At 41.9% G+C, this 23,078-nt stretch overlaps 2 protein-coding genes across 3 annotated transcripts; one reads left to right on the top strand and one right to left on the bottom strand.

Moving 5' to 3' along the window:
- Positions 1 to 1,706: 1,706 nt before the first annotated feature.
- On the top strand, positions 1,707 to 7,937 carry mydgf (myeloid-derived growth factor). The gene is made up of 6 exons (XM_034881618.1): positions 1,707 to 1,968; positions 2,860 to 2,910; positions 3,006 to 3,067; positions 3,360 to 3,441; positions 5,074 to 5,146; positions 6,341 to 7,937. Exons 1-6 carry the CDS (start codon positions 1,816 to 1,818, stop codon positions 6,418 to 6,420), a joined length of 501 nt encoding a protein of 166 aa, XP_034737509.1. The 5' UTR covers positions 1,707 to 1,815; the 3' UTR covers positions 6,421 to 7,937.
- LOC117950510 (arginine-glutamic acid dipeptide repeats protein) lies at positions 4,553 to 18,713 on the bottom strand. 2 transcript variants are annotated; one of them, XM_034881617.1, is made up of 4 exons: positions 16,394 to 18,713; positions 12,383 to 13,490; positions 7,650 to 7,805; positions 4,553 to 4,797 (listed from the first exon to the last, which is right to left on the bottom strand). In XM_034881617.1, exons 1-2 carry the CDS (start codon positions 17,513 to 17,515, stop codon positions 12,522 to 12,524), a joined length of 2,091 nt encoding a protein of 696 aa, XP_034737508.1. In that variant the 5' UTR covers positions 17,516 to 18,713; the 3' UTR covers positions 4,553 to 4,797; positions 7,650 to 7,805; positions 12,383 to 12,521. The 2 variants fall into 2 exon arrangements, with proteins under 2 accessions (XP_034737508.1, XP_034737507.1); XM_034881616.1 differs by lacking the exon at positions 4,553 to 4,797 and having other exon boundaries at positions 7,258 to 7,805.
- Positions 18,714 to 23,078: the final 4,365 nt, after the last annotated feature.

Genomic DNA, 23,078 nt, shown 5'->3' with positions numbered 1-23,078 from the left:
AGAATAGAAGGCCTATTTGTTTTTGAGAGAATTCTGTAGACATTTTGTTTGAGGATGACAAACTTAAAACTTGACCATATTTTGACCAACGGTTAACAAAGTCATTATGCAGAAATGCATTGATCATTGGTGTGTATATCACTTAAATGTTGTGGCTGGGGCTAATTTGAATGACTACATATGGCCTACTGCTGGGTAACTTTCCCCTATTGCTGGTAAACCCAGGTTTATTAAACTTTTTAGTGGTTACTACTTATTTGTTCATGTTCTGTAAAAAACAATACTTAATCACATTTGTTTGTAATAATCATCTTAAGTAGGCTATAAAGTGCACATATCAAGCAGAGATAACTAGGACGTTTCTGTGTTGGAGGGGCGGGGTCATTTGAAGTGTTCTGCACAGAAATGGTACCGTTTGAGACGGGTAGGGCTGCAGCCTGGAGCTGTTATTTTTGACCCTCCGGTTTTACCGTTGGACACAACTCCGCATGAGACGGGACGGCATGAGACGGGACGGATGATATGGGACGCTCCAGGCTGCAGCCATATACTCTTGAACCGTTTCAATCCTAGTTAAAGCGTGTTTAATAATGTTCTGTTAGTGGGTTTGGTGTGCATCCATGTCACGTGGGTTTTAGTTTTTTAAGTTTAGTGTTCCTTTTTAATTTACATTTAGGGTTGCACCATAAGACCTGCGTGGGAACTGATATCTTTTGGGTAGCGTTGTTGGGAATTAAAACGTAGGCTACTTGTTGGAAAACATTTTAGAAATTATACGGTCTCCGCGATGTTATCCGTTCTGTTCAATCAGCCCTTTTATATGCATAACAGTGTTAATGAAACAATTCTGTTGTAAAGAAAGACATATAGCTATGCGTAGTGAATACGTTTCTGTAGTTTTGAAAATAGAGTGAAAATATTAACTTTTTTAACGTAATTCAATGCATGCATGCAGACAAGTTATAGTAGGCTAGCCTAACGACTGCTAAGGTGAACTTGATTTGTCTACTGCATCAATTTACCAGTCTGTGGTAATGCAACTTGACATATTTAGTTTCATATTTTGTAAAAACTCAAACGGTTGAGCCTCCACGCGGTTCCACGCAAATTTCTAGTAGTCAATTTATTCGGTATAACAGTGAAGGGATCGATAAAATGGCGTCTCATCATAATCTACAATAATACTTTTAAATTAATAAGCTTTTTATTATATTTTGTAGGCTATTGTTAAGGAGGAATTATTGATTGCGATGAGATAAGACGAGACGAGAAACAAAGGTGGCATGACTATGCATCACATTAAGATGGATGGAGTTGTTTGCAGTTGTCATGGAGATGGATCGGGCAACGTGAACTCACTGGACCTCGAGTCGGAATTGTCAAACTGCTGTTTTATGCTACTTTACGCTTACTGGGACATACATTACATGATGTCATATAAATACAAATGTCAATATTTAAATAATTGTTTCTACTTTGTTTGCAGTATAAAATAAATGTACCAATTTGCTCGAAAAAGGGCGACATCGCGTGGCCCTGAATGGTAGCGTTATACAATTAATTTCGCAGGCCTACTCGTATTAGTCAAAATCATCTCTAACATACAGAAACAAAGCATGGTATTATTACCATATCGAGATATTCGTCTGTTTTATGTTTTTTGTGTCTGCTTTTATGTTACATTATATATTTTTTCCTTGGTTAGGTATGTGACGACATTTACAGTCGACGGTTACTCGCGTGCCACTCACAGCGACCGACACACACCGCCACCGCTATCGCCACTGTCACACATCTAGCTATAAGGAGAAGAAGATGGCCACTCAAAATTACTTTTGTGCTGTTAATTCGGCGTTTCTGCTTTTATTCGTGTTTGTTGTCCCGGTTGATGCTTCTCCTGATCAGACGAAGACGGTGGAGTTTAACGTTAAACCGGGAGGAGTGGTTCACACTTTCACTGAGGCGATTGTGAGTGAAATTGTCTTTATTTTACACAATTAGCTAACGTTTTTAAACACCACCCGGACACAGAAGTACAGTATTGTATCTCTAAACGTGCAAGTTTGATTGTAGGTTCTATCTATTGTTATCTTGTTTGTAGTAGTGGACAGAATGATTACAGACTGAGACATACCACGGATTGTATTGTGTGTAAGGTGTGTTTCTTTCATTAGTTTCTTACAGTCAATGTATTTGGTATTTCTAATGACATATGTGACAACTGTAAAAACTACATTCCTCTGGTCAGCTGTAGTCGCAGCGTGATGACGAAACAGCCTGTGAGAGGCTGACACGTCGTTGCCACATTGCCACAATGGCTTCATTCATTGGTGGACATTTTCATGACTGTGAACTGTTTTTTTTGTATTTAGTTTGAAAGCAAAGTGTCAATTTTCTGTCTTTAAAGGCTGCTTTATACTTAGTTTTTTAAATAGTAAATTATTCGTTTTATGTATTAATAAATTGCTTTATCATTTGTCAAATAACAAATACCCATTACAATCATAGACCGCACAGTCTATGATTACGAAATAGCATTTGGCTGCAGACATTTTGACATGACCGCAGGAAAAAAACAGTTGGTACTAATAACATGGTGACTCTAGGTAGGGCTGGCAATATGGTTGAAACCATTATCATGTTTTCCCTGTGTGAGGATCTTTTCCAATATTGATAAATATCGACCATGTATTGATCAAAAATGTAAACTATGAAATCAACAATGACACACACATGTATGAAACTGATCAGCATTCTGATAATAACATATAAAATTAATTGATAGATAAAAAATGAAAATAATATATAATATATATAATAATAATATAACAAGACACTGATGTTACACTCTTATTTCAGAGGGAGTATGAATGCTCATTTACTTATGCTTCACAAGGGGGGACCAATGAGGTGAGTCTCTCTTTTTCTCAGTCTTCAGCATCGTATGATAGATTTTTAATTACAGCATGTTTTATGCATAAATATTCTTCTTTTTTGTCGAACAGCAATGGTTGATGAGTGTGGGTTTGAGTGACGACGACAGACTGTTTTCCTGCTCTGTGTGGAGGTGACGCGCACACACACACACACACACACACACACACACACACACACACACACACACAAAACCTGACCCCGATATTCAGTGTGTCTTCAGTGAAAATTTGTCCCCATGTGTCCGCTGAGTCACTCAAATGATTGTAGTTAATCGTGACCGCCCCAGTAGAAGAAAAAACAACAACAGAGTTTCTAACCTCATAGTTTTAATGTATTCATGTCCAGGACTGACTTAATAAGCAAATTATTGTATGCAAATGACTTAATGTTGGTAACAAACTTTTTCTTTTCATTCCTTCCAGACCCCAAGGGAAGTCTTACCTGTTTTTCACTCAATTCAAAGCTGAACTTAAGGGAACCAAAATTGAATATGCAAATGCATATGTAAGTATAAAAGAAGCACAAATTCCCTCAACTGTTGGATGCAAATGTTGCCTGTCCTGTTTACATGAATCTGGGCCCTTATCAGTCAGAAACGTCATGATAATTTGTTTTGTCATTGTCAGTTTGAGAAGAGGCCGTGTTGCTGTTTAGATCTTGTGTAGAAAACACACTAGATGAACATTTTTGCATAGCCTGCAAATAATAATGAATCCATCTATGCACCAGCAATATTTGTCAAGCTTATGGCTAGCATTAAGGCAGGGTTTTCCGTAATTGCAGTTTCGTTTTTATTTTTGCTTTTGTTTGACTGCAAAGCTGGTGACTATCAACACTTTGATCTTGTCTTCTGTAAAAAGGTCATCACACGTAATGACACAATTTTGTTTCCAGGATATTCATGCATATGTGAAATGCATGTAACATTTTAATAGAAACGGGGCTAGGAGAAGTATTTAATATAATGATTCATGACCCAGATTAGATGTCATCAAAATACTGTATGAATTATTTGTTTATAAAATGTCCATTAGTTTCCCAGAGCCCAAACAGGTGGTCTTAATATTTTTTGTTTTGTCTGACCAACGGTCTAAAACCCAACAATATTCAATTTATAATCATATGAAGCAGAGAAAAGCAGCAAATCCATTTAGCATCTTCTGTATCTTTTTTGCTCACCTGTTCTAGCTTTAAATTCAACCACAACTGTCAGTTTGAAAAGGCTACAACTGCTTTCTCTTTTAATACTTTGAACCAACTGATATGGACAAGTTTTCCCCCAAAATTATTTAAAATGAGGATTCCTCCGGACCTCCGTCAGATTAGGAGGTCCGGCCACGCAAGATTAAACGTCACCTAACATCATCTGAGAGCCGGAGCAGCGCAGAGTGTTCCTGGCTACACAGTCCTGAGTGGAATTGAATAAAATCAGCTGCCACTAGCACTTTGGATCTTTGCTTTACTGCACACCCCCTCTAACTAATAATTATGTATCCATGGAAACCCATCATGTGCCTCATGTTCCCGCATTTTTAAATCAGCTTTACTCTAATGGTGGTTAGAGCTGCATGCCACATCGTACCGACTTGGTAAAACAAGGTTGGCAGAGACAGGCAAAGTAACAGAAAAGCTTTATTTCTCCTGGAAGTCAAACCTGCCGTGTCTTTGCACGTAATGTTTCATGGAAGGTTAATGTCTCTGGACTCTTCCTGAGCTCAGTCACTTAGCGAAGGTCTGATGTGGTCGTCGCTGAAGTGAAACACACCTTGACACGCCTCCTTCCCCAAGCAAGGGCAGTCCTCCTGACACTCTGTCATTAGTTTGAGAACGTGTTTCCTCCTCCTTCTCTGGCTACGTGCCCTGCAAGCAGAAGACAAACACACAGAAACTAGCTTCACTAAATGATGTGACAAAAATAACCTCACATACACAAACAAACACACCTGCCACCCCCGCACAGCATCTCCTTGACCTTGTCGCCACATCGTCCTACTCTCCCGGCCCGTCTGTTGCAAAAAAAATGGTCTCCTGTGCAGCATTGCATCCTGTTTTTGTTTATTTTTTGTTTTTTCTCCTTCTCTTTTTTTCCTCCCTTTCCTCCTCCTCTTTATCACTGCTGTCTGTATTTGTCTCCAGTCTCAGACGGCGGTAGCAGGGCAGAGTGACGTGCCTTTGAAACCGGAGGAATTTACCGTAGGAGACTCAACAGGTGAGGAAATGATTGTATTTCCAAGTGTTCAATCAACTCCCTCTGCTTGTCACGTCAATCTCTCGCTCGCCCTCCTCCCATCCCCTCATCACGTTGCGAGTTCCCTGTTGATTTCCCTCTAAAGCATATGCTCCAGCTGTGAGTGGGTTGCCAATTGTCCCTGTAGCATTATTATTTGTTGTTATTTAGTTTTTGCACAAATCCCCACTGTGGCTCAAGTTCCGGACTGTGATTAGCAGGATTTGACAAGTCACACAGCAATTTTCTTTAACAGCAGATTAGACATGACAGTACAGAGGCTTATCGACTCAATTTCCTGCAACTATCACAGACTTTAGGATAATCCCATCTCTGTGAGACCTCTGGGAAACACTTCCAGTCATGATTTCGAGGGATAAACTTCTTAGTAATACACAGTAGGTAAAATGTTTTTTTTGATGCAAAATATGTCACATAAACTGTCTTTTAACTCACTCACAAGCTTATATGTTCACATTTAGCAGGTTGCAGATAAGGAGGCTGATGTTTAGTCACTAACAGAGCAGTTCTACACATGCCAACCTGCCCTGCTACACATAGGAAAGAAAAGTAGTTTAGACCCGCAGAGGCCTGTAGATGTTGACAGATGTTGTGCATTCAGGATTTACTCCAAGGTGGCAGCCATTCATTTGTATATGAATTAATACAGTTGGTTTTCTCTGCATCCCACACCTGTTTCTTTAGAGTCGACAATGAGCAATGGACCACCCCAGTTGTTCAAAGTACTCTGGAGAACAGCAGGAGGCATCAACACTAAGGGCTTTCTTATTCAGCAGAAAATATGCACTAGCGATCAAAACTATTACATTCGTTAGGTTTTATATGCCAAATATCAAACCACTAGCAGCACCTACGGTTCAAAGAACGCGATGAGGTAGCAGTTTTTCCACTCGTTGTTTTGTGGGTGGCACTAGTGTAAAAAATTGCAGCAGCTATTACTTTCCTTACCTGTAGATGGCACACATCTACAGATCTGATCTAATACTTGCCAACAGGCAGTGCACGTTGGACTAGACCTGCAGGTCTCAAACTACTGTCTCTGCCGTTAGATGATATTAGCTGGTTTCAGGTGCTTAGCATAAATTACGCTCTATGTCCTTGTTTCTGTTTTAATATTTTCTGTGACAGTAATTTGCTCTCCTCTCTGACCTCCAGTGACCCACAGAGACGGAAAGTTCAGCGCTCAACTCTCTAAACTGACTGCGATTGGACGGACACGACACGATGAGCTGTAATTTGTCAGAAGTCTGACTTGGTTTTGGTCACGTTTTGAGCCCTGAGTTGAGCTTCTGTGTTCCGCCCAGTAGTCAATGAAGGATGGATTTGTCGGTGAAACAACTTATAATTGAAGTGGGTAGATACTGATATAGCACTTTGAGTGTCAGTACACAAATAATCTGGTATGTTTTTGTGATGGATTTGAAAATGCTGTAAAAAAAAAAAAAAATACAAAAAAGCCATCAGTTCATATTCATCATTCATATTTTTTTGTACTACAGAATGTCCTAGTTAAAATTCTGCCATGTGATCGAGTGCTTCCATAGTTGTTTCTTAGTTTCTGAGGCTATAAGATTTACAGAGAGCAAATCTGTTCTGATCCACTGGGGACATTTGTTAATGTATAGAGGACTGGTGTCTGGGGGCTTGTAGAGTATAAATAACACATTTAGAGTAGGGAGGGATTTATCCATCTCATATAATCGTGAGAGGAGAGTGAATAATCTCCAATAGCGTCACGCACTCACATAAACAATAACATTTTCCTCAATCTGGTCTTGTGCTGAGCTGAGCTCCTCGCTCTCTGTCTGTTTATATTGATGCGTTCTTGATAACTGTTAACACACTTTTTATCCCCTAAATCATCAATCGGTACCACTTGTGATCATTTTTTGTTATGTTTGTGTGTGCTTTTTTGCCAGAAGGGATACCTGTAATAGAGCAGATAACAGCTTAATTACATCCAATTAAGAGAAAGATGTACAGAATACACTGAAGATCAGTTACTTTTTTGATAAATCCTAAACAGTGTCAATATGAATTAATTGTTGGGAAAATATGGTATAAGTGATTTCATTTGAAAGTACCTTAATCTTGATCATTTAAATAAGGCACCTGAAGCAAAAATACACAACTATTCACTTATTTGTCTTTTCTGATTTCATGATATTTCAGTGACTTCACAATTACACTGTGAGATGTACCCCCCAAAAATACACATTGAAGGCCTGCAGAAGCTGCCATCACATGTTCCTGGGCCTTTTTGTTTTTTTTTAACTGTCTGCTAGCATCTTTCAGTGGCACATGGATGGATCAGCGAGGGCATTGTGCAGGTTTTAGAAGTGCTCCCTTATGTAGCGAGTAGGATTGCCTTTATATTCCTCACAAGTGTCCACAAGATGAGTTCTGGGGATTGATTTCAGATTAGAGGATTGTGCTGATTTGATTCTGTGGTCGGATTACTCACTGAGATTCGTACCTTGTTTGGTCTGGGTTTGGCTCCTCTCATCTGTCTAGAGATGATCCTCTGGAGTTGAGGAAATGCTCAGCTGGGGACGTTAGTGTGTCCCTTTGTCACCGTCCTCCCTCTGGGGTCACAACAGGAAGTAACCACATCCAGATGCTGATCAAGAATAGAAAGATACACAAAAGATGTTACTTATTTTGTTATATTATGTTTTTTTTTGTCTACTTCTTGACTGTTCTGATTCGTGATGGATGTTTGAATAAAGACATGACATTGTTCTGGAGATAATTTAATGTTTTCCTCTTGTTACGTCAGTCATGATCTGATTGAACCTCCCACAGCCTCGTTAAAGGGTAAACATGAAAAGAGAGAAGAAATTTGAGTGCCAGCATAGAGGCATTAAATATTCTGAGCCCTGTCAGAGCCGGGCCACCATGAACATGGCGGAGAGCGATTTTATGCCCCCATCATCTCTGTCTAGAATAACAGTAATTTTAGTACCAGCACTAATGCTTTTCTAATTTAAAGCCAGTTTGTATGCTGCAGAAAACAGCCAGGTTTTCAGCATACAAATGAGACTTCATATCAAACTTTATATTGAAATAAGCATTAGGAAAAAATGCTCAATTAACATATATTGTCCTCGAATAAATGTTTCCATTAAATAAAGAGCTTTCATTGTTTCTTCTTAATTTCTATGGAGAACAGCTTTGCAGGGAGGATCTAGTAATTGCAGAGGCACATATGGGAATGTATAGGGCGTTGATCTTTGTGGGCTTATAGAGTCAGGAGGGATTTATTCATTTTATGTTAAGCTAAGAGAAAATCAGTCATCTTGATTGCAGTCAAATTGCCATTTAAATTCTGTGATGCAAAAATTACACATTTATTTTAAACCTGCAACATTTTCCAGTGCCTTAATGTAAAATCTGATCATGACTGTAATTATGGAACATATGAGAAAATCTAGTGTGTAGTAGCACGTTGATAGAGGTGTGCCAAGAAACTCCCACAGTCTCCTTTTTGCAATTAAACATCTTATAGCAAAGACGTGGCCATTTTCAGTTTTGTGGCCCCATGGATAAAGAATGTAACACTGTTCTCAAGGTGGTTGTTCCACTGAATAATAAATCTCTGTAGCACATTATCTTTTGTTTACTGCCAGTTCACTGTGTCTCTGATACTCAAAGCTGCCTCTATGCTCTCATCCAAACACTAAACACATATCACTACAGTTTACCCTCTGGTACCAGTAAACATGTTTACTTTCAAACCCCCTTCCTACACTACTACCATCAGGAAAATATATACATTTGATGCTGCCAAGAGCTAGCTTAGATTACGATGGCGTGCATTAAGAGAAATCAGAAACATTTCAGCCTCAAACACAAAGTGGCTCCAGGGATAAATCGATCCAACACTTTAATCCAGACTTGTATATTTCAACAACTATTCAATGGATTGCAGTCACATTTTATACAGACATCCATGGTCCCCAGAGGATGAATCCTTCTGACTTTGGTGCCCCACTGAATTTTTCTTTATAACCACCAGCAGACTATTCTGGTGCAATGGATGGACATAACTGGGATAAATCCTGACATGGTTTTGATTAGTTTAAGAAATACAAGCAAGCAAGAGTATTTTTTACTTATCCCAGAATTGATAGGCGGTGTTGCCAGAACATACTCCATCGGCAAAACAGTGCTGTGGAGATTGGTCTGGCAATGCGAGACTACCAGTCGACCGACCACATTTTATGTTCTCAACAACTAATGGATGGGATTGATGCTCGAATGGATGGTCTGAAGGGACAGGCAAAGGCATGACATGCCTCTGATCGGTTGATTGGTTGGTTTAGGCATAAGGAGTGATATCCGTTAAGGTTTTACCAGGGTAAGCCAATCAGAAGCAGGAGGGGGGCCCCCCGTCGTCTCCCTGGACCATCCATTTCAGCATTAACCATTGAAGAGATTGCCATACAATTTTGAATGTAAAATTCATGTTTCCCTCAGGATGAATTCTGACAACTGCAATGGTTTCCGAACTCTTTTGGCTTGTGAACCCTTTAAAATATTGCAATGTCTACTTGCAGCCCCTCATCATTATTTATCTCTCTACCAGTTGTGACCAGTTTAATTAAATGTTTTGTCTTGGCAATAGGGGAAAAGTCCTCAAAATAAACACATCTTTGTGTGTTATAAAAGTGTTTTCTTTGCTTTCCTTTTCTGTTCATCATCTCAGGACCCCTCAAAAGTATCCTGCATTCCTGGGGGTCCTTTTTTCTTTTATTATTGGGATCCCCATTAGCTCTAGCATAGGCCTTGGCTATTCTTCTGGGGTCCACACACATTTAGTCAAACACACTCATACACACTCAAATTGCACCTCAGTTTGGAGCCACTACTGTAGCGAAATAAGGTAAGAATGTTTGTCCAATACTTTGGATTCTGACCAAATGCCTGGAAAACTACTGACATTCTCATCAGCCTCAGCTGTACTTTTCAGCTGTTTGTTGCTAAATGAAGTTAATTTGTTAACTTAGGTCAGGGAGCAGGGCCTAAACCACACCTCTAATCACCAGACAAACCTACATATACCGTGCTGCTGAGTCAGGCTCGTGTCTCTGATTGCTTGACCCACCCTCCCTTTCCGTCTCCTTCAGCCATCTTCCCCCTCATCCCTTCCTGTTGCACATCTCTCTACTGTCTCTTCTAGGTACCGTCTGGGGGTCTGTAAACTATTCGGGCAAAAACTGCTTCTGAGACAGAACCCCCACTCTGAGTCTCCTCCATCCGGTCATCATACCGTGCATCCTCCCAGACCAGCCATCGGACGACATCTACATCAATTTATCTATCTGCACATTCATAATGTTCATTAAATCTTTAACTAACACATGGTTGAGGCATGGTCCGTGCTAGTGAATTAGCGATTGTTAGCATGCTGATACTCCATATGATAAAACACTGTAAACATCTGTAAACATACACACCTGCTTGAAATCAAGATGTTAACATTGTTGTTGTAAGCATGTTGACGCATGCAGACATTTAGCTCAAAGCACCTAAGTACATCCTCACACGGCTGCTTGCATAATTCAGACTCTTAATCTTGTTAAAGTAGCCGAAAAGTGAGGTGATATTCTATATTTTTCTTCATTTCAACAAAGTCTATGAAAAGATCAGAACCAACTATTCAGTAAGCCTACTAACTAACCTACCAAGTATTTTCTGTGTGTGTCTACTTGCAGCCCCTCATCATTATTTATATCTCTACCAGTTGTGACCAGTTTAATCAAATGATTTATCTTGGCAATAGGGGAAAAGTCCTTAAAGAAACACATCTTTGTGTGCCATAAATGTGTTTTCCTTTGCTGTTCATCATCTCAGGACCCCTCAAAAATATCCAGCATTCCTGGGGGTCCTTTTTGTCTTTTTTCATTGGGATCCCCATTAGCACTAGCATAGGCCTTGGCTATTTTTCCGGGGTCCACACACATACAGTCAAACACACTTTTACACACTCAAATTGGAACCACTACTGAAGCGAAATAAGATAAAAATGTTGGTAGGATTAGCTATATCATTAGCCTGACATAGCTAATTCCTATGTGCCACATACCTCAAAAACACATCAATTCTGCACATAATGTTCATTTATTAGCATGAATATGGCATTGTAGTTTATTTTGACTTACTCCGACACCGTCCTGCTGCTGTAGCCTAAATACTCCGGAGAGCTTTGGTTTTGGTCTTTTCATTTTATCTGTTGACATTAACAGAAAATAGGCTACAGAATAACTCCAGCTTTATTCTTTCCAAGAAAAGAGCTACAAGCAGGCATTGAAATAACATTTCAGAGAGGACAACATCAGATGACCTAAAGGATTAAGCCATCGATTTGTTGAGCTGCATTTATGTGATCAATCCAGCAGACATTCCATTGACTGTTTTTCTCTCTTTCTTCTCACACGTACCCGCCCCCTATTTCTCTTTTTTTGCATCTCCTGACATTAGAAGGGGAACAGATGGAGATTGTGGCCAGGTCAGGCAAGTCAGAGGCAGCAAAGAAGATGGGATTTTTTGTAACACCAGGGGCTCGGTGAAGGGTAAAACAAATGGCCAGATGCCCCCTGTCTCCCCTGATGCGCACCCAGGTGCTGGGCTGGTGACCCAGTCATCTTGGAGCTACTCTGCCTGTTCCCTTCTTATCTGGCCTTGCTAAGTTCCTCATATCACAAGACCTTTTCTGTCCCCAGATCTATCACAGATTACAGCCTGTTATCCCCAGTGTGTGCTTTTCACACCACTGAGCCAAAGTACCCTGAGCTGCACTGAGTTCTCGTTATACCATCACAACTCTTGACAGCAATTATCTAACCTAGACAATGCTGACACATGTGAGTTGATGCGTCTGGCTGCTTAGGTTGCCTTGCACTAAAGTAATCAGTTCTTACTTTGTCTTGTCATCTTGCAGTAATTATAATTTAGTTCATATTTCTATATAATTAGGCCTTCTCCTTTGCCCTTTAACTGTGCAATCTGTTGGAGTCTGAGAGCCATGGGCCAAACTGAGCATCTGCATAGAGGCTCTTGTTACCAGAGCAGTACCCCTGACAGATGTTATGGTGTCACATGTATGTTCAGTTTATATTCTCAAGAGATTGGTATAGAAGGAGAGATGGGAAAAGGACGTCTACAAAACCAAGCTGTTCTTCCTGACATACTCACCCCAAGTTTCGTTTGCATTCTGTCACCTTGGAAACTCGGCCTCAGCTCATCTTTACGTGCTTAAATCACTCTCCACTCTAGCGGCTGGTGCTGTGAATGTGGCTCTGTTCGATCAGCCTCCCCCTCCCGCTGCATTGTCTCACACAGTAGTTGAGAGAAGCCTTCTTTTCTCAGGGTATGGAGGAGCTTTGCGGGGTTCTTTCACCTTCTTTGTGTGTTCAGAGGGTCTGTGGTGGGGGTACGGAGGAGGCTTGCGACCCCTGCTGCCTTGTGCTGTTGGTGGTTTAGCTGTGGTTGCAGGGGCAGAGCACACCTGTGAAGGTCTGTGAACGGGTCCTGCTGAGGATGATTGCCTCTCTCTGTCATTGTTGGACACAGTTTGAGTTTCTGAGTTTGTGGGTGGGCAGCTTGCAGACAGAGGCTGGGTCAATGATGGAGAGAGCAAATAGGCAGATGGGGTGTCACTTTGTGGGGTCTGATGAGACCCAACCTTGTTCTCTATGATGACAGAAGGGCTAAGAGTGGGGGGTGGCTGAGGCCTGGCAGACAGAGAGGACACAGGGCTGACCCTGATGGAGGAGGAAGGAATAGGGGAATGAGGCCGAGAACCAGGGCTGTTGGGGTGATGGAGGTTTACTGTTAGAGGGGAGAGACCAGGAGTGGGAGGCCGAACAGGGAGGCTTCTTCGGGGAGACAAAGTAAGATCATGGGAGGTGAGGTTTTGTGGTGGATTGGATAAAGGGAGACTAGTGTTGTACTGGAACGGTCCACCTTGTCCATGAGAAGACAGCAGACTGCAGGTGAACCGAAGAGTTTGACTCCTCTCTGATGAAAACCCAGAGCTTACCGGGCACAGCAGCATATTTGGTGGAAAGTGACACTCGTGATGATCTCTCCTTAGGGTGCCAAATGAGTCTGTGGTTCCTGGCTGGTCTCCAGGGTCTGAGGGCCAGTGATGGGTGCTGCCTAATGTCACTTCACTGGAGCTGGAACCTGAACTGGAGCTGCTGTTGCTGGGAGGGTTGACGCTGTCACCTCTTTCATTCCCCTGCTGCTCCTCCATATTCAGATCAATGGACGAGGTTAGATGGTCAATCTGCTGCACCACCTTTGATGGATAAATACATGGTGATGAATACAAAGAATATAAGTTGTTTGGAAAAGGGCCACTTCACTGATATTAGACAAAGATTTTTACCTCATCATCTGATCCTTTGACCTTCAACTTGTGAAAACTGTTTTATAACATCTCCTGTGGGGACTTTTTTAGGGGAATGTCTGAGTTACAAACTGGAGGTGTGGAGTTTGAAAGAATGATGTGGATGTTTATCAGGTGTGGAAAGTCTAATGAAAAACAGCACTTTGGGAAATGTAGGATCAAGTATTTTTGGAGCTTGTCCCACACTAGGGACTAAAAGTCTGGCGATCTCAAATGTCCATTCTGGGTTCCACAACTTTATAAAAGTGCAATGGAAAAATCTCTGGACCACCAATTATGATAACCTTAAACGTATGATTATTTGCATTGTTGTTAAATCTGTTGCATTTTTATGCAATCAAGGGGACTTCTGCAAATTGCTTGTTTTGTCTGACCAAAACTGTAAAACCAAAAAATTTCAATTTACATTCATGTAAAATAGAAAAAATTTGGCAAACCCTCACAGTTGAGAAGCAAAGAATATTCGGCATTTTGCCTAAATAATGTTTTGATAACTTAAATGAGTTACTAATCACTTATGTACTTAGAGTATACAAGTATTTTGGGCCATTTTGAGCCTTTATTTGGACAGTAGTACAGAAGTGACAGGAAATAAAGAGGAAAGATCATGCCACAAAGACCCCCAGCCAGATTTGAATCAGGTTTTACAAGACCAGCAGCTTTTCCACCAGGACACTCCAACACTCCACCAAAGACTTTTTGTTCCAAATTGAGTCTTTTCTAATAAAAATATTGATGACATACAAAACCTTGGCACCATAGCCTCAATATAGTAATGGCAATATTAAAAGTTTGCGTGTTAATTGTTTCTGCTTTTGCATGTCAGCATCTGTAATTTGAAGTATTTCAGTCTCTGACAGAAGTGGACTCTCTGCAGGTGTATAGCTCTAATCTAAGTGTGTCACACAAGCCACAACATAATGCAAAATATGTTTACCTCAACCTAGAAATAGTGATATTACAGGAAATGTGTTAGCTAAATTTAGGTTGGTTTCCCGTCTGATTCTTGTGATAGTGAAAAGCACTCTATGCAATACATCATGGGCATGCAAGTCCAAATGCACATCATTATCTAAATGCATGCAGAGCATGTAGCACGTGTATGCACAACACACATAAATGCTTAACACAAAGACACATACAATGTACAATGATGAAGGCAGGAGAGATTGTAGAAAATTACACTGGGGAAAATGTTTGACCTATCTCTTCACCTGCTCTACGTTCACAGATAAATCCTCGGCCCCAGCTGGAACAGATGAATTATTGTTTTGTTCTCTGTGTTCAACAACATCCTTGTTGATGTCAAAAGATGACCTGGTTTGTCTTTTTTTCTTTTTTATGCTGCAGCTTTTTTGGGCGAGGCATTTCATATTTCTTTGAAGTACCACACGCACATGCACATCAAGTGACTCTGGGCAGGTGCTGCTTGTTAATGTCAGAAACCAGAGGAGATAAAAGAGCAGTGGACCCTGGTTTTCATCTGCTGTTCCCTGGAGTGTTTATTTAAAATTATGTTTTTTGACCCCTCAGGTCTTCACATGTAGTGCTGATGTGTAGTGCTGAGAGATTTACACACTTCACATGTAGTGCTGAGAGACAGTTGTTGTAGAGCTCAGTCATGTAAGTTTCGCACCTCTTTCAGTTTAACCCTACTTTTGTTCTGCTCATGGTTCTGAGTCATAGAGCGGTTTCTGATCCGTCAAAAAGTCTTAGCAGAAGACCATATTCATACGTGAGCTTGCTTTTGTGATGTTTTTCCTGAGACAGAAGTCTTAAGTGTTGCTTTAAAATGTGTATAGTCTCTGTTTAAATGCGTTTAAGTCTCAATCCAGTTCCTTTTTGTAACAGGGGGAATTGATTATTTATTTATGTTGCTTCTCATGCAACAGAATCATAAAACAGGGCTTTGAAATAAATATGCAACCAAAGTCTTCTCTGGTGCCTTATCGTCCTTTGATCTGTTGTCTCCGTTTTGAAAATTTGGAATTTTCTATCACAGTCTGCTTGCTTCCGACCCCCCTCCTTTTCCCCTCTTTTTTCTGTAGCCTACATGCTCTTTCATCTGTGTTATATTAATACTGTCACACTAAAACCTCACAGCCAGAATGATGAGGTTACTACCTCAGGTTTAGCCGCAACCCTGTGGATGCAGATCAAATGCCAAGAGGCGAGATTTACGTGTCACATTTACTGGATGAGGACTACGAGGCAGAGATACTCAGACATAAATGGATTATAAAATGTTATCCAGCTGTGCCTGGAACAGCATCTGTCCATGAGGATGGAGAGTGGAGGAAGTTGAGAGAGTATTTTGGAGGAGGACAGAAAGGGAGATGCAGAGAGAAAGGCGACTGCTTTCCCTAATGTCACATCTCAGCAACCTCTAAATGCATTATACAAATGGGCCATAACTATTGTCTCGTTCACCTCTATGATAATGTACGCGTGGTAATTAAGCACAGTGACAGAGGAGAGTTGCAGAAACAGTTTGCCGACTGTGGTGGATTCAACCAACCCTGCAGATGACTTTTTAATGCATGTAAATTCTGCTCAGGATGTGTAGTTGTAACCGGCATCGTTATCTGTTAGAGCCCTCCAGGTTTTAAAGCATGAGCAAGAATGTTTCCTCCAAGAGTATATACCTTGATTAATGTGAGAGACTACAGTTACTTTTCTGCTCCTATTCTCAACCCATTTGTTTTTCTACCATTTCGTATTTGTCCATAAAAGACGTGATTGGTGACAATAGTGAAATGTTACGCAGAATCAACAAGAATCCAACTCGTTACCTCTTTCATTTCCTGGTGAACGTCCCTCAGTGCTGTAAGAACATGCTCCAGGTTGTCCATCACCCGTTTAATCTGGTTTCGGACCACCTTCCTGCTGCAGCCTGATTCCTTCCTCTGTGGCTCCCCTTCATTGGTCGACCTGTATTGGATCCATGTCTGATTCTGGCCCAGGGCTGCAATACGCTCCAAGCTTGGTCTAGCTTTCCTGGTGTGTCGTAGTGTTGTGGTGCAGCCCAGGCCTCTCTGAGGAACCTCAGTGGAGAAGATGACTCCATTTAGGGGACCGTTGAAACCCTCAACAGGTGGTTCCCTCAGGTCTCTCTGGCTCTGGGAGTTCCTGCTCTGTTGTTTGTTGTAGCTGAAGCTGGTGGGGAAGCCATGCTGACTTTCTGTTAGTCCCTGAGTGTCAGAGCACACCCAGCTGGATGAATGGAGGTCTTTCTTGCGTTGGGTTGTACTGCTGGCATAGTCCCAAACCTTCCCCCTCCTGTCCTTAATGTCCACCACAACAGGCACCTCACAGTTTGGTTCCTCAATGAGCAGTCCAGAAACAGGAAGAGGAGGGTGTCTCACTAGTGGCCCATATTTCCTGACTGAGGTGCTGGTCCCCTCATTCTCCGACTGAAGGGTGCTCAGGTGGCTGCCGTGGTTCCTAACAAAGGTGTGGTTGTCCTGGGCAGAGGTGGAGCTGTTGCTCAGACCATGCGGCTTGTCCCCCGGACTGCTCTCCATGTTGGTTGGGGGATCCGGCTCTGGAGACTGGTTACACCTGGCAGGACTGCCAGGACTGTCCTCCCTCTGCTTTCCCAGACTCCCAGGCAGTATATGATGCCCACGCAGCACCACTGGCAGCATTCTCGCCATCCCTACGCCATTGCACTGAACCTCCCCTTTCTTTGCCCGGTTCCTTCCTTGGATGGAGAAGAACCCGATCCCTTTGGCTCTTTCCAGCGGCGTCAGGTTGTTGCGGGCCTCTGAGCTGGATTTGTATGGTCCATTGAGCCCCAGGTCACTGCTGTGGTGTGGTTTAAGACTATTGCGCAGCCATGGAATGAAGTGAGGGGCGTGGGGCTTGAAGCCTTTCTGCTCCACAGGCGCTGGAGTCCTGCTGTCAGAGAACATGGTGATGGATGATGTCCAGCAACCTCACAGAAGGAAGAAGAAGCAGAAGAGGAATAGGAGGACTCCTGAGACACAGAGCGCTTCCTCCTCTTTTTCCATGAATCCCCTCCTACCTTTTCCATTAACAGACTCAATCCGCTCTATCTTGAGTCTCTTGTCCCATTCCCTCTCTCTCTCCGACTCTGTCTCCAAAACTTTTATCAGCTTTTTTTCCTCCTCATCTCAGATCCCACCCACCCACTCCCGTTTCCCTGCTGAAGCCTGTTTCTGATTTTATTGCCCTGCCTTTTTTCTCTCTTCTTTTTCTCCCTCCGTTTCTGCTTCTCCTCCCACTATCCTCCCTTTTGAATTACCCTTGAGCCCCTCACCCCCTCATTGGGCCGGCCTTGGAGACGCCAAGGGCCTCTCTCTCTCTCTCTCTCTCTCCGTCTTCTCTCTCTGCCTGCCTGCGTCTCACTGGTTTAGTAGCAGTGGAGGCTTCCTGTCTCTACATCTCACTCTCTCTCCCCCTCCACACTGCGCTGGGCTGCCTCCTATCCTCGCTCTTTCTTCCTCCCACTCCCTCTCACTGTCTCACTGCTCTAACTCCCTTTCTCTATTTCCCTCTTCTCTCCCCATTTCTGTCTCTTTTCTCTGTATCTCTCTGCTCTCATCTGAGAACGCTGTGCGTCCTCTTTCTTTACAACTCTTTTTTTACCCTCTTTTCCTCCCCTTTCTGTCACATTCTCTCTCCCCCTCATCCCCACCTCCCATTTGCCAGGGAGAGCAGCTGAACTTCAATCAAGACGCCACTGTTATTAATCCTCTGTTAGCCAGTGTACACACACGTGATTCCCCTTGCCTCCATTCTCATCTGATTACTCCTTCCCCGGCTCAGCCCCTCACAATTAAATGCTGCTTAGGGGTTTTAAGGGAGTAGGGGAGGATGGCAGCAGGAAGGGATGGAAGAGGAATAGTAGGGGGGCACATAATTGCGACCCTCCTAGATCAGCACTAGTTTGACAGAAACTATAAGCTGCCCGGCTACAAACAACAGCTTGCCTGTGGCACAGCTCTCCCCAGATTATTGTAACTGTCAGCATGTGTCGAGTTACATCCAAGTTGTTTTCTTGTTTTATATTCTGCTGCATATCCAACTTCCATTTGTTCCAATTATGCAGAGACAGCTGCTATTTTCGGGATTCTCGTTCAAATTCCCATTCTTGGTTGTCTGGATCAGATTTCTTGTGTCTGACAAGCCCAAAGATGCCTCCTAGGTGTCTTTTCACTCAACTGCGCCTGCATGAATGGGTCCCTCCCTTTCTGGCAGCATCCAAAATAAAAAGACGGCAGCCCAGTCACACTAAAGCCCTGACAGTTTGCTGTCACTCAGCAGTGAGGCACTCAAAGCATCTGTCATTCTGTTAGTCAGCATAGCATCCATTCCTCTGGTAGCGCCCTCTTAAAATATGACTTCATTCACTGACATGCAGGTATGTGGGGAAAGTGAAAACAGACACAGACTTGGTGTAATCTGCAGGCTAAGAAGATCCCTGCCTACATGTCGACAGACTGCAGTCATCCCTTAATGACCACCAGTCTGGATTAAAAAACAACAAGTGAAACTAATAGAGCGGCTATTAATCCTTCTTTTTCCTCATGGCATGCTAATGCACACAAAGTCTATTTCCATGCTATGGTGGGGTTACATTTAAAGATTTAACTTTGAATGCATCTATATATATATATATATATGTGTGTGCATGTCAATGTTTTAAAGGTTTTACATTATAAGGATTTAAACTGTATTTCACTTTGAAATTGTGTTTGATTATTTGACACACACACACGCACACACACACCTACATAAAGGCTAAACACAAGGTTTATTTAGTTGTCTAAGGTTGATTCAGAGTTGGTGCAGACCTGATTGTTAAAGATGATGTAGGTCCCTGTCAATAAAAACCATCTCCAAATCTGGTATTTAAGTGTCACTTTGTAGGTTGAGAAAATCCTCCCATTTCTTAACTAAATATACCCATTGGACCCATTTAAATTCCCATTGGCCTAACTAAAAAGTGCATACACTGAGCTAAAAAAAAGAAGGTTGTTTCTCTTGGCTCACAAAAAGTTGACCTTTGGTTGGAGTTACATGGTTTTCAAAGAGGACAGTAAAAAAAAAAACTTGTTCATTTTGGCAAAGTATAACCATCCAATTAAATGGCAACTGTCCATATGTGATTGATTTAATTTGAAAACATATAACCCAACCTGAATGTGTGTGTGTGTGTGTGTGTGTGTGTGTGTGTGTGTGTGTTCAAGACCTTGAATTCATGCTTCTTAAAGGTTAACCTCCAATTAGCCACCCACGTTGTGTAGGCCCATAAATAACATGGCATAATATACACAATCATTGCTCATTTTAAAGTCAATGTGGAATAATAAGTAGTTGTCAGAGTTAGTCCATTTGCAGTCTGGCTGCACAGCCTCTCAAGTCCGGTTGCCTTTATATCATACCATCCATTATATTAATGTGCTGTATGTGATTGAAGGACAAAACTGGTCTACAGCAGGAGAAATTCTCCTTTTCAGTTCGGTGCAGTGTTTTTTTTTTTACATGTCCTCCTCTTCTGACTCTAACAGGAGGGCTTTTTGTCACTATAATGTAGTTTTCAATATTGCTGGAAAAGTTGGGAGTAGGGGGATGACAAACGGAGCATATGGCCCCACTTTGTAACCTTGTCTGCCGCCTCCTGTAGCGCTCCCTCACTTGTTTAGAGTCCTGTAACAGGCAGACTGCCCATTGAGAAGCAGCAGAGTGAGTTTGCTGGGACACTTCAGCATGTGTCTGCTGAACTTTACTGCCACTGCAGATACAGTTTCCTTGTTGAATTTCTTCAGGCAGAGACAGAGAGAGAGAGAGAAATAGCACATCACTGAACACCTTACATAACTGGGTGGAAAAGATAGATGTAAAAGTAATGCTTTGAAGGGCAAAGAACTGCCTGTCTGTCAAAGTGTCCTCTGCAAAATGGCTTTTAGTCACAGTGTGAATGTGTGTGGGCACTTGGGAACTTTCTATAGCCACCTGGACAGCACAAATGGAGACAATTATTTGTTCACGCCAATGTATTGGTCTCTGTATATGCACAAAGTGAAATGAGAGGTTTCCTGAGAACACAATGTTCTCTTTTTGTGGTAATAAATATGGAAGTGAGCAGATGCTGTCTTCCCTGAAGTGTCCAGTGTCACGCTGGTGATAATCCTCAGGGCTTCGGCGCTCTGTATGTGTTTGTGTGTGAGTTTGTGTGTGTGTGTGTGTGTTTGTGTGTGTACAGCAGTGTCGTTCCTGTCTTCTCATGTATATTTTTGTGGTTTGCTTTTGGATTCCCCTCCGCCGCGCTTTTCATCCTTAAACAACACGTCAGTCAGGTGCTCTCTGAGGAGTAGAGTGAGAGAGGAAGAGATAGAGACGTGGGGACACCAAGAAAGAGTGAAAGAGAGACAGAGAAAAGGGAAAGAAGACAGGGGGGAAAAGAGTTTTGAAAGACTTATAACTTCCAAGCTGACTGTCATAGCAATGCTTGCCAGAGGGGAGAGCACCTTTAAGCATACTGGATGAGTAACGATGTGAAGGGACTACAAAAGCAAAGTAATACATAATAAGCAGCGCTCGCTCTGCTCTGCACCTCTGCCAGTTACCAGTAACCTACATGAGATTGGTGTGGAGAGAAATTTTGGGAGTGCTTGAAAGGTCAGCAAAGACCTCATGTAAAAGGGACTCCTCCTTCAACACTCTGCACACACTGTAATAAGATTTAGAAAGCATGGATGTAACTGTTAGATCGGGACGTTGGGCTTGATGCATAGATTTCCATAGAAATGAGAAACAAAAACAGACAATGTGGGGACTAAATCCCAACGTGATAAAATGTTTTACATACCATAGGTAACCTCGGCCATGCTCACACAATAATTCACTTTGTAATATCTGCTTCAGGACATAAACCTACTTCTTGATTATGCAGCAGTATAAATCAACAAATGCATATTTCTTTGGTAGCTTTGTTTGAAAAATCCAATAAAGTGAAATAGCTGAATCATTTTCTCCTTTAGTGCCACTCATCTTTTGACTGCATTCCACTTATTAGGCCTGAAAGGCATTTTTGCTGGCAATAATGATAAAAGAAAATGGAGAAATATGACTGTGTGTGATGTTGTACGATCGCAGAGCATTGCCTGCTGTTTCAACACAATGCCCTGTTGTTTGTTTTGTAGCACCACCCAGAACTCAAACATTAGGGTGTTTGCGCCCGTATTGAAAGCCAGCCAGACTTTGCAGTGTTAATGCCAAAACCAACTGCCTGTATCCTTGCAGGGATGGACCATGGAAGTCTGGCTTGGTGTCCTTGTACGTGTGCACAGCTAAGCAAGAGAATCATTCCTTTATCATACTTGATCTAAAGTAAAGTATGACGCTACAATCAGTTCAGGTTAGAAGTGTGTAGCACATATCATAGCTGTAATGTGTGCTTGAACACAAGTGGAAAGAGTAGTGGGTCCTCTACACACTTCCTCTTTTCAGCTCTCTCCTTCTTAGGATTCAGGACAGCTCCTTTGTAGTCACTTCATTATGTAGAAATGATAATTATGCCCCAGTGGAGGCTAGCTTTACCAAAATGTATTAGCGCCCTCAGTCACATCCAGTGATAATCACATCGTGACTGTCATTTTCTAAATTTTAATTTACAGAAAGTGTTTGAGCAAGACACACGGACATTGGAATGGAAAAAATAAGCATCCTGAAATTCTCAACTTTTAACCCAAAAATACTTTTTAATTCTGCTTAAACCTCTTACACAACTACCCTAAAATAAAAGACTTGCAAAAATGAAACATTAAAGTTGAGGTCAGGATGTTTTTTTAGCTTTATTTGACATTGCAGCCAAATAAAAAAGATTTACACAGAGAGACAATAAGACGTGACTGTACTCACATCCCAGATTAGTCATAACATTACTCTCTGAACTCAAGGGTGCATTCACAAAAAAAATAATTATGCATGACCATTAGATGATAATTGGGCTAGCTAGTACTGCAGTAGCCTTTCAGGCTGTGCTGCAGGGAGGATCTGCAGACGTGCTACAGACCAAATTATCATTCCAAAGTCGGAAAAGTGGCAAAGTTAATGATGGATTAAACCTAAACCGGGGGAGTGGTACTCATGCAACACTTGAAATTAAACTGCAGCTGAGTGTTGATGTTTCCAAAAACAGAAGCAAGAAGTCTCTCCGTCTTACCAATATCCTGTTCTACCTTTGACCGTGGCGAGGGCCTGCAGGAAGTGGAAAGAAACGACCCAAAGTTCAATTGTTTGTCAGTCAAATGGGTTTATGTTTGCTTTCATGGCTTCCTAACAATGCCGGGAGCCGGAGGAAAGGGATTTGGCCGACTAAATCCAGGTCAGACATAGTCAGATTACCCTCTGATCTGGCCTGGAAAATTCCACAATCCGACATACTAATGGGAAGACACTCTATACTTGATTGAGGGGCAAAAAAAGACAAGAAATGTATTCTTTAAA

Source organism: Etheostoma cragini, chromosome 9, assembly GCF_013103735.1.
Source record: "Etheostoma cragini isolate CJK2018 chromosome 9, CSU_Ecrag_1.0, whole genome shotgun sequence".
Classification (NCBI taxonomy): Eukaryota; Metazoa; Chordata; class Actinopteri; order Perciformes; family Percidae; genus Etheostoma; species Etheostoma cragini.
The sequence above is the reverse complement of the archived record's forward strand: the minus strand, read 5'-3'. Positions and strand labels throughout refer to the sequence as shown.